The sequence below is a fragment of the Dipodomys ordii genome, unplaced genomic scaffold, assembly GCF_000151885.1.
Source record: "Dipodomys ordii isolate 6190 unplaced genomic scaffold, Dord_2.0 Scaffold68, whole genome shotgun sequence".
Taxonomy (NCBI): domain Eukaryota; kingdom Metazoa; phylum Chordata; class Mammalia; order Rodentia; family Heteromyidae; genus Dipodomys; species Dipodomys ordii.
Genome location: NW_012267284.1, coordinates 17,719 through 37,639, shown reverse-complemented (window position 1 = coordinate 37,639; position 19,921 = coordinate 17,719). Strand labels below are relative to the sequence as shown.

The 19,921-nt window shown below is 45.0% G+C and overlaps 2 protein-coding genes across 3 annotated transcripts in view; one reads left to right on the top strand and one right to left on the bottom strand.

Annotated features, from left to right (window-relative positions):
• The window catches only part of Secisbp2 (SECIS binding protein 2), a 37,005-nt gene extending 30,391 nt beyond the window's left edge, over positions 1-6,614 (top strand). For both annotated transcript variants that reach the window (XM_013023517.1, XM_013023518.1), the window contains 4 exons: positions 516-736; positions 4,436-4,590; positions 4,975-5,164; positions 5,796-6,614. In XM_013023517.1, the coding sequence (XP_012878971.1) occupies positions 516-736; positions 4,436-4,590; positions 4,975-5,164; positions 5,796-5,899 (670 nt within the window). In that variant the 3' untranslated portion in view covers positions 5,900-6,614. The remainder of the gene's footprint in view (positions 1-515; positions 737-4,435; positions 4,591-4,974; positions 5,165-5,795) is intronic.
• Positions 6,615-12,999: 6,385 nt separating this feature from the next.
• Positions 13,000-19,921, bottom strand: part of LOC105990850 (semaphorin-4D-like) — a gene marked incomplete at its 5' end in the record, with an annotated part of 23,256 nt that continues 16,334 nt past the window's right edge. Inside the window, 2 exons of the mRNA XM_013023367.1 lie at positions 13,000-13,150; positions 15,001-15,242. Of these exons, the coding sequence (XP_012878821.1) occupies positions 13,000-13,150; positions 15,001-15,242 (393 nt within the window). The remainder of the gene's footprint in view (positions 13,151-15,000; positions 15,243-19,921) is intronic.

Below are 19,921 nucleotides of genomic sequence, written 5' to 3'. Positions count from 1 at the left end.
TGTACAGGGCCATAAATCCATGTAGTTCGGCCACATCACGCTTTACTCTTCACTAATCAATTAATTGTGAGTAGCTATTTCTGCAGGTGTTGGGGGTGGCCTAGTCTTTGGGTCCATCTATACTGCAATTTCTTTCTGGTATCAATGGAAATGGTGCCTTTAGTCTGTGTTTGAGTTGAGGCTTGGCTAATGGAGTAATGATGACTTTTGGGTCCTCTTCCATGTTCCAGTTTCTCTCTAGTTATTGAAAGCTTGTTCTTCCTGCTGTTTCTCAGGTTGGGGAGACACAGGAGAGTGTAAGCCATGAGGGTAGGCATAGTTGGAGGTTGAAGGTGGTAGGGAGATGAATACATACTCTTCACCTTTCTTAGATCCCCAGGAATGCATGGTTCTGGGGAGTGCTAGTGTCAGAATCCATGGCTTCCTGTCTGATCCTGTGTCTCATCCCCCTGGGGTTGGGCAATTTTTAGAGCTGCAGCCAATGGCCAAGATCTGTTGTCTGATATTCCTTCCAGTTACTGCAGCCAGATGCTCAGTAAAGAAGTAGATGCTTGTGTCACAGACCTACTCAAGGAACTTGTCCGTTTCCAAGATCGTATGTACCAGAAGGATCCAGTCAAGGCCAAGACCAAGCGCCGGCTTGTACTGGGGTTGAGGGAAGTTCTTAAACACCTAAAGCTCAGGAAACTGAAATGCATCATAATTTCTCCCAACTGTGAGAAGATACAGTCAAAAGGTAAGGGCAGTAAGGCCATGGGCCCCTGACTGTGGGAAGCTCATAACCCCACACCTGGCCAGTGGTCTGGGCCACACTCCTGCAAGCACTGGCAGCTTATTTTCATTTTGTTCTTTGACTGTCTCCCAGTTGCATTGCCAGAAAGCACTTCATAGGCAGGCAGATGTTGCCTCCATATAAGTTTCCAGCAGCTCACATAGGTCTCCCTCTGGCAGCAGGGAAGGATGCCCAAGCTGCTGCTCTGGCACTATGGAGAGTAGCTGGAGACCTTATTATTTTCTCTTCCTGGTACTGGGTAGAGAACTCAGCACGGGAGCTTTTAGGCAAGTTCTGTACCACTTGAGCCACATACCCAATCCCTGTAAACATTTGCCAGTTGGACATGATAACCAGTGACTTAAAATTATTTTAAAGGTGAAAATTGATGTCATGGCCTTGAACTATGTTATCATGGTAGTAGTATAAGTAGTATCTTACCACCAAATTTAAACTTTAACTTGGAAATTGTTTATGTGGGTGGAGTATTAGGCCTGCTTTACCTGAGCTCAGTTGTAGGATCTTAGCCAGTCAGCCTCGGAGTAAGCATGCTTTGTTTCTTTACAGATAACATTGGCTTGGGGTGGGTATTGTTTGAACAATACAGTCTGGGCTCTGCGGGCTTGTTGGAACTTCAGAACCACCATAGGCTTAATGATGCCATGCTCCGCTTGGCATGCAGTTCTGTTCTTGGCCATGATTCATTGAGGTGGAAGGCTGCAGAACAGTGGCAGCATGGAAACAGGCTAATGGGTAGAGGCCAAGAAGACCAGGCACAGGCTTCCAAGTCTTCTAGTGGAGTGACACATGGAACAGTGATGTCATATAAAATGCTGTCTGGCAGGGAAGCTCAGGGGGACACAATGCTAAAGTCCCTAGTACTGAAGGGGTACAGGTGGTGAGCATCACCCACACTGTGCAGACAGTGAAGGCACAGGGATCCAGACTTACTAGTTAGGTTACAGCCAAGAGGACCATCAAGCTTTCCTGTAAGCCAACCAAGTTCATAAGACTCCAGCCAGCACCAGCCTGGCAGGCAGGCCTTGTGAAGATGCAGGTAGGTCACACACATGACCTTTGTGACTATGGGGTACCTCCATAGACACTGGGCATTGAGAGACATGCCTCTGATGTTAATTATTTCCAAAGAACCCACTCAGTGCCTGGTCCTCTTTCTCCAGCCTGTCCAGGACTGGTACGTTTTTCTTCCAAGTCCATAACTGAAATTCACTTCCTCATCACCATTCATATATTTCAGGGAGATCTGGGGCCAAGTGGGTAAAATTAAGTGCTTTGGCACCTCAAAGTTAATCCCTAGAGGAATGAGATTGAATTTCCTGGTTTCATAGGGTGACAACAGGCTGTGCCTTTGAGAAGTCCCTATAGATGGACAGTTTGTAATTAGGTGCCAGATTGTATTTCTTGAGTTACAAAAAAATGTAGCAAACATTTGTTGTTTTGTAGAATTGTTCTGCATCTACATTGTAGGGTCAGTGCCTGGCATGGAAGTGCAGCTATGGCTCTAGAGGTATGTCCCACCTCCTTCAGAGGCTGCTGCCGTGCCTCTCCTGGTGTGGGCATGGCTTCCCCTTCCCTACCCCACACCCTTTTTAAAAAAAATTATTAGTAATTTACTGTATTAATATAGAGGTGTTGTACATACCACCCTCTTTGGTACTTGTTAGCACTTTTCTATGGTCAGTATCTTCTCTCTCTTGTTTTTTTTGGGTCTGGTCATGGGGCCTGAACTCTGGGCCTGGGCGCTATCCCTCAGCTCTTCAGCTCAAGGCTAGCGCTCTACCACCTGAGCCACAGCGCCACTTCCGTTTTTTTTTTCTTTTTGCTTATGTGGTGCTAAGGAATCGAACCCAGGGCCTCAGGCATGCAAGGCAAGCACTCTACCACTGAGTCACCTTCCCAGCCCCAGTATCTTCTCTCTCAAGAACTTCAGATTTTCTGTGAACTGTTAGTTCCATGTTCTTAGCTGATCTTTTTATGTATAGTGAGTAAACCAGTGAGTGAAGAGTTGTAAATATTTTTCTGGTTTGTTATTTACTGTTTCTTAAATTCTCATTTTCTTTTTTTGCCCTGTCTATCAATATTATTTTATATTTTGGCTGTGAGGCTGAGATACAGCCTCACTGTATCTTAGATTGCCTGGAGCTCAAAATCCTCTTGGCTGTGCCTCCCAGCTGCTGGGATTATAGATGTTTGCCACCATACCTGCTTGGTTGTTTATTTACCTTTTTTGGGGGGAGTTCAATTTCATTATTATAAACCTGATGTACAGAGGTATTACATAAGTCAGATTATATAAGAGTAGATTTCTTTTGGACAATGTCACTCTTTCCCTCATTCTCTCCTAGTTTTTCCCTCCTATCCCCACCCATAAGTTGTATAGTTCATTTTCAACAATACCCAGTGAATACCACTGCTGCAATTGTTCACCCATTGTCCCTCCATTTCTGTGCCTCCCCTGAGACTCCCCAAAACATAAATGAACAAACAGAACAAAAGAAAGAAAGAAAACAAAAATAGCAAAAAAAGAAAAAAATGTACCTCTTGTTTTTATTTACTGTAATTTATTGTTTATTTACTCTTTGCATATTAGTTTTACTTCATTTCTCAACCTTCCCATGCCAGGGTTATTAAGAATTTTTTTTAACTGCTATTTTTTTCCTCTCTGGTTCTTTGCTGTCCCTATGTTTAGGTAGAGTATATTTCAGTCTTACCCAAAGTATGACTCTAAATGGATCTTCCTAGTGTCTCCCAACATCTAAAAATGCTTTTCCTCTTTCAATTTTCATATACTGAGGTTATTTCTGGCTCTTGTTAATCCCCATCTCTCTTCTTAAATTTTCTGTGGCTTAGAAGATAGTCTGTAACCTGGCAGTGTTAGACTATCAGGTGTTCTCATACTTTGTCCCTATTTAATTTCTCAAATCATGTTTGTAGGAAGTCACAGTACTTTCAGGTTTAAGGATAATATAGAGATCATCAACCTATTCAAGAGTACAGATGCCTTTGTGTTTAGATACTGTCAGTTTAGTTGGCATATTTAAGGTCTGTATGTCTTTCATGTTGCTTGACTAGTGTATTCCTACCTATTGCAGTCTTATTTCCTTTGTGAATGGAGTAATTTCTCAGACAGCGCATTATAACTTGCTGCTGTTGGAGAATAGAGAAACGTGCCCACTGCCTTCATTTACTTCTGTGTTGTGAGCGCTCCTTGGTGCTCCCATTGGCTTTCCACCTCTCCTTTTTCACCCTGGCCTTGGCTGGTATGTCAGTTGAAAGTGGGTCCAAGCATTAGAGGCAGTGAGCCAATGGGAGCATGACCTCTGGGCCACCAGATCAGTGATTCCACATAGGGTGAGAACCTTGATATCTCAACCTCTGTTTCCCATCTGCCTATTTTAGGATTTAAGAGACAATAGACCAGTGTCCTGATGTGAAATAAATGTTCGTTGATGTTAACTGATGAATGTTTCCATTAGCATAATATCTTTCTTGGAGAACTAATTGTTTCTTTCATGAGGCTGTGACTTGCTTTCTCTCAATGACATTTGTCAGGGCCACTGACTGGGGGAGGGAGAGAGGTGCCTTGCTCACTGTGGAATCAGTATCAGTGCTTTGTGTGATATGTCCTTGTGCTCTGAGCAGGTGGGCTGGATGACACCCTTCACACCATTATCGATTATGCCTGTGAGCAGAACATCCCCTTTGTGTTCGCTCTCAACCGCAAGGCTCTAGGGCGGAGTCTGAACAAAGCAGTTCCTGTCAGTGTTGTGGGGATCTTCAGCTACGATGGAGCCCAGGTGAGTCACTGGTCAGTGTTCATGGGAAGAAGGTTGGAGATAACCTGTGTGTGCACCTACTGACAGCACAGAACCTCATGTTGACACTGATAATCAGCTATTATTGAAACAACTTTCTCAAGAAACTTTATCACTTGAGCTATTTCTTGTCTCCTTACCAGCTCCAAGTTAAGGTTCATACTTTGGTTCTAGACACCTGGGCAACAGAGAAGTGCCTCAGGCAGGCCTGAGAAGTCAGCCTAGCCCATGGTTTTCTCTGTGCAGCCTACCATGCACAAACAAAGCTGCTGCCACCAGCACTGCCCCTGCTTCACCTTGGAGGGCGGTGGTACTGCCCGCGGGCAGTCAGCAGATGTCACCTTTGTGCTTTCACTTGTGCTCAAGGACCAGTTTCACAAGATGGTTGAGCTGACGATGGCAGCCCGGCAGGCATACAAGACCATGCTGGAGAACATGCGGCAGGAGCTGGCCGGACAACCTGGGCCTCCGCCTGCAGCTAGCCTGCCCACAGAGAGTCCTGGTTGTGCTGCTGTAGATAGTCACCTGGCTCCCACTGGACAGGAACCACACTACCGTGAGTACTCATGAGGGTCTGCTTTAATGTCCTCTAAGTTATCATTTTTAAATTAGTCTTCTCAGAAGGGTAGCTTGGCACTGATGCTGCCAGACCAGTTGTAGGAGGGGTTGGTAGATTCCTCCCAATACAGACTATATTAGGTCAAGGCATGACTGGATGCAAGAGGGTCTGCTATCTAGGCTGGAACAGCTGTAGTGGGGTCCACTGGTCTGAGCCATTGCCTGTGAAGTGTTAATCATCAGACTGTAGGAGTTAGAAGGGTTTGTCAGTGACTCACACACATCAAGCCAGTTGTCACCTGAACAGAGATGGCTTAATGGCAGTTGTATCTCAGATCCACTTGGGAGGCTAACTCAGGCCAAGTGACGATTCTCAAGGCCATTGTTTACCAAGGTATTTTTTGGGGGGGGAGTGAGGGATGGCATTATGGAAGGGGGCAGCAGTGAGTTTGATGCTACTCACTAAGGTATGATCCAGCTTAGCAGATGAGGAAGAGTAAATAGAGCCTGCTGGGGACTTACCTGAACAGACTGAGCTATTGGTAGCACCTGTAACTCATTGCAGGTTTCTGATGGACTTGTGTGACTTGTCAGTATCTGCTTATCACTTGAGCTATTTCTTGTTTTAGTTGAAATCTGGAGGAAACATCTGGAAGCATACAGTCAGTGTGCCCTGGAGCTAGAAGAATCGTTGGAGACTTCAACCTCTCACTTGATGAACTTGAATTTATAAGAGGAGAGTTCTTTCCTGTGTGTGTATGTGTGTGTGTATTTTGGGCAAAGAGGGTGGAGACTTGGAAAAGACTTTGGGCTTTACCTTCTCAGATCTTCAGTTGGAAGTTACTTGGCCTGAGAAGGCACAGGAAGCAATGATTGTAGGGCTCTCAAAGCCACAAATCTCATCAAACCAATACTTAGATACACTGGTAGAAGGCTTTCCCAAGAGTGGTTATTCAGCTTGGGCCTTTAAAGCATAATGTGGATCAGGAAAATACAGTCCTGGGCTACCAAGGAAACCTCTCCATTGCAGCAAAGCTGAGCCAAACAAGGGAGTATGCAGGAAGCCGGAGTGTGTACCTGTCTCTTGTCCCCTGTCCTCCTACTCCTGGAGACACTGGTGTCTAAGCAAATGGACAGCAACGGAAAGGGCCTTTTCTTTAGAGCTCTGCAACTTAATGATATGTTAGAATGAACCTCAGAAGGAAAACAAGTTTGTAACCTGTGACTCTGACATGAATTACTACTTTTAGTCTTTATTTTCCAAAAAGGTGATGTGTATTGAGGTTTCTATATTTCAGTTTGATAATTTACAAATCTTCTTTAAATGAACATATTCTAAATGTGGTTGCTGTCTTAGAGGCCAGGAGGACAGAGCATTCCTATTTTTTCCCTGCCAGTAAGAGGGCTTATTTATTTTGAATAAAGAGTGATTATTTAATTTTCTTTTAGATCTTAGGCATATCAGTGGTCTGATCCCGATTAGTCCCTTTGGAATGCTAGCCTTTGAACCCACAGGGCTAAGTAAGGGCAGTTGCTGTGCTGGTCTCCAGACCTGCAAGTATTAACTGCCAAAACTCAGTTCCAACCTGTACTTGTATTCTTTTTTGGCTTTGAAGATTCTGTTAATTGAATTCTGTCATGCCCAGCCTTGTCTCTCTGAGAAGTAAGTGGCCTGTGATGAGTGTTAACACAGAGAATGAGGTAGCAATGGCCTGTTTGGGGCAGACTCATGGCCATGGCAGAGCTGGGATCCGAAGCGCTGCCCACTGTGTCATCTGGAGCTGGTGGTGGCCAGGGTGGCCCACTGTTGAAAACTTTTGAGGTGCTTTCATATGGGAAATGGATGTGGCTGGCTAGATCTGTGGGACAGAGAAGGGGTCTTTCTTCTGTCCTACACAATAAGCTGTGGCAGTAGGTGGCAAGTTGATTGTATTAAGTTTGAAAATAGAAGATTACTTAAGAATAAAAGCCAGAAAATCAATGAGTAGGAAAAAAAAATCTAAATGGCCTGTCACCTTCACTCACATTCACCAGCTAGAAGTTTTTAAATTGGTAAGTCAACAGTTTTAAAAATCTCTACCTTAGATGAAGGCTACCTGCTTAGAGGTGCTCCTGGAAGTCTCTAGGTATGTGGAGTTGTTTTTCTTATCTAGACTCATGCTTTAAACAGAGTACTTGTGAGTGGTTTTAGGGCTTCTGACTCATCTTCCGGAGAGTTCTTTCTCATTTGACCTCCCCAGGTTCTTGTCTGTGGGGTCCTTAGTGTCATCACTTTAGTGGCTGCAGGTGCCATCCAGCTGGCACCGGGGGGCACACATCACCAGTGCTACAAGTCCAGGCACTGAATCCAACAAACACAACTCTTGCTTCAGGAAACACAGCTTGTCCTCATAACCACATTCCCCTCACAGAACACTTCATCCTAACTAACCTGAAGCATAAAATTGTTTTCTTGAGCCATGAGCATACATGCTCTGACTAAATCCAGACTGCAGAATAAAATACAAGAAACAACACTGAGGAAAGGAGCCCAAAGCAGTTAATTCAACAATTTGTTGTATCTGGAACTACACTGTAAATGTGGATCACAATGAAAGTTGACAAAAATTTTACAGTTCACATTAGATTAACATGCCATGGCCAGATGGGTTAACAGGTGGCCAGGCACTATCTGGTCCTCTTGGCTCTCTGTGGGGAAGGTGACCTGGCAACCTAGAACTCAGGCAGAGAATGATCATTCATGCTGGATCCAGAAATTGACTGGCTGGGACATGTATGCTTATATTACAACAGGCAGTTTGCAGACTCATCCTGCCCCAGAAAATAGGGACGTGGAGTAGACTGTAGTTACATAACTACATGCAACATCTCCCTGCATCACACATAGAGGATGGCTTTGTTCAAAACAGAGGTTTTGGTTTAATGATAACTGTGAAAACTTTCTCACAGTCAAGAACAGATTGAGATTAAAGACCAGGCAGCTCTAGAGCCAAACCTTCCAAAGTTCACACACAGTGAGGAGAAAACTCATCATTCGGATCTTGTCAGAAAAATTTAACATGCACCAGGAGATTTGAGCTGTTTGGCTTTTCCACTTGTAGTGCCTGGTGCCTTGTTGCAAAATTGGAGCACTTGGTACTTTTGCAAATACCACTTGGTACAGCCCCCCACCCATTGCCTGTCTCCCCCACCTCATCCTCACTCAAGGTATAAGGCAAATAACTTCACCTGGAGTCTTTTTCCTGGCCCAGAATTGGCAGCTAGGCTGAAATGGCTAGCACTTGAGGTCGACAGAGCAGTGGGCTGGACTTGCCTCTGTGAAATCATGTGGGAAGTTGCACCATCAGCCCTGCTTTCTGTCCTGAGGGAGGAACAAATGTGTGGATGTAAAATGAAGTCTTGGAATTAGGTAGGGGTGGCTGCCTGGGGCTGAAGAGCCTTCACTCTGCTGTTCTCACAGAACACTTGCTTTGGTTTGCAGCCTCCTAAACACCTGGTCACTTCTCCCAGACAGACCCTTCTGTCCTGCATTAGCACCTACATTTCAAAGGGGCCTGGTTATACTTCCAGGTTCCGGTGGGGTTCAGTGCATCTACTGCCCAGCGTTTTGGAGGGGCCGGTTAGGGCAAGCAGGTTTGCTGCAGTGGATGTGAGTACTTCCTGAAGAGTAGGTGACTGGCCGGCAGTCAGGGTCAGCTGTAGCTCTGTGTGGGAGCTGTCTTCTGGTTACCTAAGTGTCCTTACTGCCACTGACATTTTTCTAAAAGAAGTAAAGTGGTTGAATTCCTGGCAAACACAAGGGCTTCCTGCTTGGCCCAGTTTCTCCTGTAAACACAACCTGGTATCTGGTATACGGTCCCCTTGGAGGTCTAAGAATGAAAGCACTCAGGGTGGGATTGTCTTCCAGGCTTTTGTTTCCTCATCTTTAAGCACATTGACAGCAGCATCCATCTTCACAGACAAGGAAATGGTACAGTAAAGCTGCAATGGCTTCACATTGTCCTGCTGTCTCTTTTGTGGCCCTGAGAGGCACTGGCAGACAGCATTGCCTTCACTACTCAGGTGAACTTTCCCAATTTTCAGGTACCCCCTAGTCACTCCAGTGGCGGCCTGGAGGCCCGAGCAGCCAGGGCACTTCACGGGTGTGCAGATGCCTGATGCTCTAGGAGGTGTCTGCAAAATTTTTTTTTCTGCCATGTGCATTAAGGGACAGGGGGCCTTTTTTTTTCTTTTGAGAATTTAAAAGGTTATAAAGGTGATGTACGGAGGTGTTATAGTTACAGACTCAGGTAATGAGTACATTTTTTATTGTACAGTGTCACCTTTTTTCTCACTCCTAGTTTTTCCTACTTGTCTCCACCCACAAGTTCATTTTCAACGTAGTGTCTAGTGTATCACTACTACATTTGTTCACCCTTTGTCCCCACACAGGGGACCTTTTTATGTAAAGAGGAAATTTCTCAAGTATTACATTTAGTAAGTTCAATGGAGAAAATCTAAGATGGAAAAGTTTAAGAGGTAATAAGAAAAAGGCAGAATGGTAGAAGAGCAGCCCAAGCAGCTTCCTTTCTGGAATGAACTCCAGAAAGAGAACAAGAGTGAAATGGAGAGTCATGAACATACTCCAGAGGGGCTCCTACATTGAATGGGCCTGGCCAAGACATGGAAAGTGTGTTCTGCTGTAAGATCTCAGTACTCAAGAATACAGAAGCCAAGTACTGGTGGCTCACATGTAATCCTAGCTCTTCAGGAGGCTGATACCTGGGGCAAGCAAGTCCATGAGATCTAGGCTGCCAGCAAAAAGCTGGAAATGGGGTATAGCTCATGTGGTGCTTAGCAGGGAGGAGGGGAGTGAAGAAAGGGGTAGCACTCAGGGCTCTGAGTTCTAAGCCCCAGTATCAGAACATTTCTTATTGTACAATGTCACCTCTTTTCTGATCACAGGAACTCAGAGAAAATGCCACAAGCAAAGACAAGGTAATGACCCTTACATGCTACAGGGAGGTTATTCCCAGGCCAGTTTTCATACACTGCCAAACTCAAAGGACATGGTTCTCAATACCTTTGTGCCCTTTCAGAGGTGTGTTAGAAGGCACACCCCACAAAACAGCAAATCAAAAAGCACACTTGGGAAAAGAGGCGCTTCAATAGATAAACTTACCTCCAGTCTCAAAGTCAAAGGTAAGCTAGGGAGGCCATGACATGCTGTGTCTACAGTGATAGTGATTGGACAGCTGCAGAACTGCAGTTACTGATTGAACAACTGGCTTTGAGTTCCTGAGAAGCAAGCAACTGTAAATGATCACATGAGGCTTAGTGCGGGTGAGGTGATGTGTGTAGAGTATGTGGTGAGCACATTGTGTGTGGCAAGAGCAGTGTGCATGTTTTGGTGTGATGTGTTTCCAGGGTATGGCAAATATGATACATTGGTTTGGGAGGTGATCTCTGCAGTGAGTGGTCTGCCAGGTATGTGGTGTGGTGTACATGGTATAATGTTTGCTTTGATGTGTGTGCCATGTAGTTTGGTATATGTGATGTCTGTGATGAATTGTGCGGTATTTGGTGTTTATAACATGGTAAAACAATGCACATGATCCTACTTGAGTGACAGGACACATAGCAAGCAGTCGCAGACCTAGGGCAGTGATGTAGTACCATTGTGTAGTAGCTGAGCAGTAGCAGGAAGGTTTGTGGCCTGAAGGCTGTTTTAAGAAACACAAATTTATCTGGTAGGTGGTGGGACAGACTTGTATTCTGCTTATCCACTGTCTGTGCTCATCTACGTGTATTTTTTATAACCTCATAACATAAATGGTGTTAGGAATATACAAATGGCCCTTGGCAGGAAAAAATAAGCGCTCCTCTTCTGACAGGCTGATGCCCCTTGCCAGAGCAAGGTAGGCAGAGGAGTACTGTGTGCTTTCTTTGTGCCTAGCTATGCCCAACTTCCTAGCCCCAAGCTAAGACCACGAGGTCAGAGGCCATAGCCTTGTCCTTTCAGCTGCCATGCTAGGGCAAATCTACAGTCCCAGAAAGCTACCTGCCCTGGGTGCCGTCTGTCATCATGACCGTTTATACCGTACTCTGTCGTATTCTCCTGCAGTTGCCTCAACAGCATGGGGCATTGCCCTCCAGGTGGACATACTCCAGCCCCTATAGGGAAAGCCTTTCCTGGACTACTGAGTACAGGGAGATGTGCAGATCCTGCACGGGAGCAGGATCATCTCAACCGGCGTCCTGTCAGCCCTTCCTGGAGGTGAGGGGATCCCAAGATAAGATTATAGCAGAGCCATGAGGACCAGGAAAGAAAAGTTCATGTACAGATGTGTGTCTGCTGGTCTTGGGGCTTCAACTCGGGGCCTGGATAATGCACCTGAGCTGCTTTTGCTCAAGGCTAGTGCTCTGCCATTTGAGCCACACACTACTTCCGGCTTTGGGTAGTTTATGGGAGATAAGAGTCACAGACTTTCCTGCCCAGGCTGGCTTTGAACAATGATCTTCAGATCTAACCTTTCTGAGTAGCTAGGATACAGGTGTGAGCCACAGGGCCCAGTGTGTGTCTCTCTCAAAATCTTCATGGCCTAAGAGTGACTCAGCTGTGCTGATAATCAGACAGCCACTGGTTACTTAGAGAAAATTATCACAAAAATGGCTGCTTTGGGCCAATCAGCCCAGGTCAAGACTCCACAATCCCTGGACTTGGGGCAACCCATGCTGGGGAAGGAAAAAGGTGCCCACGGCCACCACACCAGAGACATCATACAGGTAACTAATGGTCTGCCCAAGTCAATGTGCCTTCTCATTTATTCAGGTCCTTTCCCGATGTATAGGATTCAAAATAGAAAAAAAAGCAAGTCTAACAAAACATGTTTCCAACAAAATAACCACAACATGTTGAACATGAGGCTGTGATACAGACACACAAGCCCAGCTTTTTAAACTTAGCCATGGAATAAAATCTACTTTTAATTCATGTTACAGACTGTGCATGAAAACCATACTATCCAATTACATCTTTAGTGAAAGTCACAGAAAGTCATTTGTTGTTGGTGGTGTTTGTTTTTGTCAGTTATGGGGCTTGAACTCTGGGCCTGAGTGCTGTCACTCAGCTCTTCAGCTCAAAGCTAGCACTCTACCACTTGAGCCAAGCGCCACTTCCAGTTTTCTGGGAGTTAATTGGAGATGAGTCTCATGGGGACTTTCCTGCCTGGGCTGGCTTTGAACCACAATCCTCAGATCTCAGCCTCCTGAGTAGCTACAATTACAGGCATGAGCCACCAGCGGGGCTACAGAAGTCATGTGGGATGGTAGCCTTGAGTATCAGGATGCTGTGGTCATGTCTGTAGCCAGTGGTCCCATCCACACAGGCCTGTTTTTGTGGGTGGGCGTTCTAAGGCCAAGGGGAATCCCACTGGCAGTGTGAGAGGGAGGACATAGAGATAGATATACAGACAAAAGTTTGCAAAAGTTCCCTCTATCTGGACTGGAGGTTCTGAGAAGCAGCCAAGACCAAATCTGGGAGGATTGAACCACCTTCCCTCATTCAAAACCTGCCTACTGGATGTAGGACAGTTGTCAAGAGACATAGGACATGGACATAGGGCAGTAATCTTCAAGAGAGCTACAGAAGCAAGGAAGCAAAAGTAGAAAATAAAAACTGTCTGGAACTTGCTTAGAACATACGGCAAGGTTCAGTGCACAATGATGAGACTGGGCTACTGAGTAGGTTTGACACAAAACTCGCTCCACAGATCCAGGAACCTCACTCAGTTCACACTTGGCATCGAATAGCTTTTCTCTGGTGGAGAGCTCACTGGACCTCTATGAGTCTGGTCAGTCAGTGGAGGCATTGCTGGTGATGGTGTCCAGGGCTGGCTCTGACTGCTTCCCATTCTGCTGGGAGAAGCTCATGAACTTCACCAACTCATTTATACTGTGCTCTAGGTCAGAAAAATTCAACTGGGCTTCTTCCTGAGTAGCAGGGCTAAGCGGAATTTGAAGCACTGTCTGAGCAAGTAGCCTTTATAGCAAACTTAGGCCAAGAGGAAGAGGATGAAGGAGATCATAGGGAGCCAGTGGTCACTTGACCTGAGATACACTGTCATCTCTGAGTAGGGCATACTGTGGTGTTGACCATCTTTCAAAGGTGTGGGTGTGTTGGGAGTGCTGAATGGCTAATTTATTTACTTATTTTTGTTGGTCATGAGTCTTGAACTCTGGGCCTGGGCGCTGTCTCTCAACTCTTCAGCTCAAGGCTATTGCTCTACCACTTGAGCCACAGCACCACTTCCAGTTTTTCTGGTAGTTTATTGGAGTTTCAGGACTTTTTTCCTGCCTGGGCTGGCATTGAACCCTGATCCTCAGATCTCAGCCTCCTGAGTCACTAGTGAATGGCTAATATTGAGGAAAAGACATCTAGGTGGATGTCACTGATGCTTTGTGGATTATTCTATATTTTGTAGCAGTCAGGGTTTGGGTCATGCTTCACTTCCAGTAAATAGCTCTTCAGTATGCGGGAGACTGTAGTGTTGCCAATCTTCTCCACTGACAGGCAGCTGTACACCCCGCTGTCTCTCTCAGTCAGGTTGAAGATGATCAGGTTTTTCCTTTTCTCAAAAACATACTTGGGTCTCTTAGGGTTCATTGTCTCATTGTAGAACTTCCACAGTATTTGGGCCATGTTGGACTTTGCATCGCATGTTAAGTATGCTGTACAATGCTGTTTGTAAGTATTCTTCTGATAATTTTCTATAATTTCAGCTAGAACATAATGTGCACAGCATCAACAATAGGGATATTAGCTACTTTCAAAAACAGAATAATGCCCGCAGATCACACAGAAATATTCAAGATGGAACTTCAGGAGCACTAAAACAAAGACATACCTGACCAAAAAATAAGATGAGACCCAGCCAGCAACCCTTAGGGACAAGGAAACCAGAGGACTCTGAGCAGCAGAGATCTCATCTCTACTCTGTCCCAGGAGAAAGCTCATCAGGTCAGGGAGGCCAAGCTCTACCCCGCTGTGCATCTGGTGGCCCAGAAAAGGCTTATATTGCATGCCAGTCTTCCCCCTTCTTTTCCATTTCTCCTCACCAGAAGACAGATGTCTGGTCAGAAAGGGGAGGAAGACTGAGACAGAGAATCCTGGCCTCATTCAATCCCTGCCTCTGGTTACCAGTAGGCTGCCAAGGGTAGGTGGAAAATGAGGGACTGTGGATCTCTTGTCTGAGGTGCTTGGGACCAGATGTGTCTTGGATTTCAAATCGGTTCAGATTTTGAAATATTTGTATATGTCTCATTAGGTGATCAGAAATCATTTATGTTTCAAGTGGATCTAATGTATATAAGCCTAGAGGTAAATGCATACAATATTTTAAATAATTTTGTCCATGAAATCTATATTTGCAATATGGGATTTGGCCCTTGTGTTATCACCCTGGCATTCAAAATGCTACAGACTCAGTATATTTTGCTCACGCAGGGGAAAATACACACACACACACACACACACACACACACACACCCTCAGAGAAAAATAAAAATACACACACACACACACACACACACACACACACACACACACACACCCACACACACACACACACACACCCTCAGAGAAAAATACCATGAAGTGGTTGATTGGCCTAGCTGTTCCTGAGGGGATGGTATAACAGGGAGAATGTTCCTGAGGGGATGGTATAACAGGGAGAACTCACGTGGGCATGAAGACACATCACCACTCAGGTCCTGAATGCAAGTCCTGCAAGAGAAAGGACACCCATCACTTCCTGCTCACTCACAGCGCTGCTCACCCACAGTACCAGTGCATACCTCCTGGTGCAGTTCAGAGCCTCAGAGAGAGCCACACAGGCATGCTCAGAGGGGCTCCAGGCGCAGTAGGGGTCCCGCGCCAGCACACACTCCCCACAGCTGCTGTGCTTCCTACAGAAGGCCAGAGGAACCTGGACCACTCCTGAGTTGGAGCTGGCGTAGACAAACTTGCTGTTCTGTGTATTCTGAGGGGTTTCGAGATTCTCCAGCAGCTGTGGGAACATGGTAAGAATGACCTTGAGCTGCATGAAGGGAGAAGGGCCTCTCTCAATCAAAACCATCCAGTTAGAATACAGAGGGCTAAGACCACTGTCCATTACAGCTTGTGTGAAAGTCAAGGCAGTGTGTTGAGTTCAGGAGGACAAGGCTAACTGGCCCTTTGCCAGTCCCATTTCTTTGCGCCTGTTTCAAGAGCAGGCTGTTCAGTCCCAAAGACATCTAAGTGCCCTTGCTTGTGGAGGGGATTCCTTTTTGGACCTCCCAGGATGTCCTCCCAGTCTCCCTGCAGGTGAGACATCACCACAGCCAGAGTCCAAACAGCACAGTCTCTAAGCAGGTGCATCCTGGCACAAATGACAGAATTCACCAACACAATTCCCAAGACAGGGCACTGAAGCCAGGAATCCAGCACCACGTGTGAAGACACTATTAAGCACTTGCAAAGAATGAGCAGAAGGTTGGTAATCCAAGCCAAGGGGAAACAGCACCAGTGGCTTTCCACTCATCTGTTTCTGTGAGGAGGAAATCAGCTGCCAAGCACTTCTTAGACTTCCAACTTGTGGGCCTGTGGCTTGGTATGTCAGCAACTCCAATCAAGTCCAGCTGCTGTCCTGGGGCAGCACAGTGTTCATGGGCCATCAGGACTCTTGGTTATATCTAAGAAACTATCTCTTGGTCTGGGAATTCTGTTTCACATTAGTAACCTAGAAACCCTCTAAGATCAGAGATTCCCAAGGGTATGCACTAGTTTTAGTCAGATGAAACGCATCTTCACCCTGAGAGGCTACATTCAACATGGATTTAGCACCTGGTTGTGACTCACCGTCGTCGTTGCAATCCAAGTCTCACAGGCTAGAAGTTTCTAAACACCCAGTGCTATAGATCCACTTGAGCAAGTCCAGATGCACAAGGGAAAAAGGCTCTGCTCTTCCAAGGATGAAAACTGCTTGGAAGCAAGCAGCAGATGAGGCCTGGGCCAGCTTCAACCGTGGCAAGTGTAGTGTGGTCATGTGCTCATCAGAGAAGAGGACTTTCGAATGACCATCTCCAGATTAGTCTGGAGAATTACTTGACTGAAATGTGAAGTACTCAAGGGAGGATACTGAGCTGGATCCTGCTGGAATGCCCGAGGCAGTGTGGTTGAAGGGTACTCCTGCCTGATCTACTAGTCCAGTGAGAGGCAGATGGCTGGCTATGGGGAGGGACAGTTCATCTCACTGCCCTTCCACTCTATAGTATGCTCTGTCCTGTTCTCAGTAATGCCAGAGAGGTCCTAGCAAAGCATCAGCTCCAGGAAGACAGCACTCAGAAGGACCAGTGTGAATGTCCACCCCTGCCTCATGCTGTTCTGGCACATGAAGAAACCTGAGGTTTCCACTACAGAGAAATTGCTCTGGGCCAGAGAACTTGCCTGTCCCACAAAGTAGCAGGATATTAACCCACAAAAATCAATAGCCTTTCTGTATGCCAAAAATGTGTAAGAGGGAAATCTGGAAAAGAACTCCATTTGCAATGGCTTCCCCATACAAAAATACCTGGGGATAAATCTAACCAAAGATGCACAAGATTTTTATAGCAAAAACTATAAAAATTTGAAGAAAGAAATCAAAGATGACATCAAGAAATGGAAAGAACTTCCATGTTTGTGGATAGGAAAAAGTAATGTGAAAATGGCCCAACTGCTAAAAATGATAAAGTGAACACAATCCCCAGTAAAATCTTGATGACATTCTTTACCAAGACAAGACAGTAAAAACATTCATATTGAACAACAAAAGACCTTGAATAGACAAAACAGTTCTAGGCAAAAAAGCAGTATGAGTGGTATCACAATCCCAGACCTCAAGCTCTACTTCAGAGCTTTAATAACAAGAACAGCAGCTGGATGCCAGTGACTCACACCTGTAATCCTAGCTACTCAGGAGGCTGAGGATGGCAGAACAAAGAAAATCAGAAGTGGCGCTGTGGCTCAAGTGGTTAGAGCACTAGCCTTGAGCTGAAGAGCTGAGGGACAACACTCAGGCCCAGAGTTCAAGCCCCATGACTGACAAAAAAGCAAGTCAAAAACAGTGTGGTATTGAAACCCAAAGGTGAATGGATTAGAAGACCCAGAAATATACAGTTACATGATATTTTATAAGGGAGCCAAATATATACAGTGAAAAAAAGATAGTCTCATCTCTTCAATAATTGGTGTTGGAAAAACTGGATATCCATATGCAGACAACTAAAAGTGGATCCCTGTTTGTCACTATGTACCAATATCAACTCAGAGTGGATCAAAGACCTCAACATCAGACCTGAAACTTTGAAATTACTGCAAGAGAGTAGGAAAACCACTAAAACTCAGAGGTACAGGTAGAAACTAAAAAACAGTTCTGGGGGCACAGCAGAAAGGTGAGAGAGTTGGTAAGTGGTACTACATCAAACTAAAACATTTCTTCACATGTAAGGACATAGTTATTAAACTACATCAGACGATGACCTAATATCCAACATATACAAGGAGCTCATGAAACTAACACCTTCCAAAGCTAATGAATCAGACACTAAATGGGCAAAAGAGTTAAGTACAGAATTCTCAGAAGAATGGCAAAGAAACATGAGGAAATGCTCATTATCCCTGGCCATTAAGGAAATGCAAATCCAAACACCCCTGAGATACCATCTCACACCAGTTAAAATGGCCAAAATTGTGAATCTGAACAACAAAAGTTGGCAAGGATGTGGGGGAAAAGGAACTCTACGGCACTGTTGGTGGGAATGTAAACTAATACAACCACTCTGGACAGCACTCTGGAGGTTCCTCAAAAAACTAAACATAAATCTTGCCTACGACTCAGTCATACCACTCCTGAGCATCTACTCAGAATATGACAAGCCAGGATACCATAAAGACACTTGCACAGTCATGTTCATTGCCACACTATTTACAATAGCCAAGATATGTATTAAAATAGCTCAGATGCCCTACAATAGATGGATGGATCCAATAACTGTGGTACTTATACACAATGGAATTTTACACAGCCGTGATAGAGAATGAAACAATGTGATTTGCAGGGACATGGATGGACCTAGAACAAAGCATGTTAAGTGAGGTAATTCAAGCTCAGAAAGACAAATAGCATGTGTTTTCTCTCATATGCAGAAGTTATATATAAAATACACTGGGATATGACTGTAGACTCAGTGAGACCAAAAGAGGATGTTCTTAGGGGAGAAACCTAAAGGTGCAATCCCTATATGCCCCCCCTTCTCTCTCTATATACACACACAAACTCCATATATGGAAACAAGATTTCTTTTGTTGTTAAATTTTCTTTTTTTTCCTGTATGGCTTATTCATGTGTCTATCTTTGAGGGGGTCGCATAACTCAAGGGAAAAATGGTGAAAAAGTACAGCAGTGCAGCAGTGGTGCTCACAGGACACGGTTGAAAGTAAACTATGCAATTGCTGGTGAAGACGAGGGAGGGACAGAGTTTGAGGGAAGGGGTGACAAGTATACGAAAGGAAATGTACTCATTTCCTGACTTATGTAACTGTAATTCTTCTGTATGTCATCTTTATATTAATAATATATTAAACAAAAAGAACTTGCAGTCCCAGAGCCAGGATTTGAAATAAGTTATATTCAAAAGCCATATGGCAAGAGTGAGCACTGAACATAAGAAGCATGGTCCACATTATAAGTACGTCCAAGCTCAGTATAGAACTGCCACCTGATGCTCTTAGGGAACACCAACGAGCAGAGGGAAGGCTCTTGATCTAATCGGCATGTGACAGGCAGGGCCTCTGTCCCATACCCTCTCCTGGTGAAACAGGTGAGCTCACAGGTTCATCCTGGATTCTGAACTTCCCAATACTCCTGTAACAACAACTCAGCGAGGAGGTACCCATGTACCCACACGGTACAGTGTAGGACAGAGGGACAGAGAACATACTTGGCCTGGCCAGGATCACACAACATACACATAGGAATCAGAATCTGGACTCATGTACATTCTTCTCAATACTCCACACAAGCTGTGACACTGAGTGGCACCACTTCCCACAATATGTGACATGTGACTAGATGTCAGACGATAGCAAGTAGACCAAACCTAGCCATCCCTGCAGGCTAGCAGTTTCTATACAGCCTTTCAGCTAAATGATTATACCTATGCACACATACATATATGTATATTTATGTAAAAATGATTTCTGAGCTAGCAAAGTTTAGGGCATGCTAAGTTTGGAGGTTACAGTCAGGCTTGCTACTTTATGAATTGTCTATGGTTAACTGGACCTATAAGCATGACTGAGCACCTGGGCCTAAGCATACAGCATCTAAAACTTTAGAACACATTGAAGGACCAGGCCAAGAAATTCTTGTGGCCTCTGGTTGGAGAGCAAGTACAGTGTTGAGATAGCAAGCTGTAGAGTACAGGGAACAAACATTTTTTTCTCACAAGGTCTTATCCTGAAAAGTCTCTGCACAACCTGACATGTCACCAACATAGTCTCCAATCTCACAGATGTAGGCACAGGAATGTATTTTCATGAGGATTGAATACATGGCATCTACCATGTATACTAATGACTCGTTGAAGTTTCATCTGCTCAGCTCTGAGTGTGCACTTGCCAACCTTGAAATCCCACATCCCTTGAGGGGCTTTGTGTGCATGTCCAAGGCCAGCTCATCTGGGCTAGACAGACCAG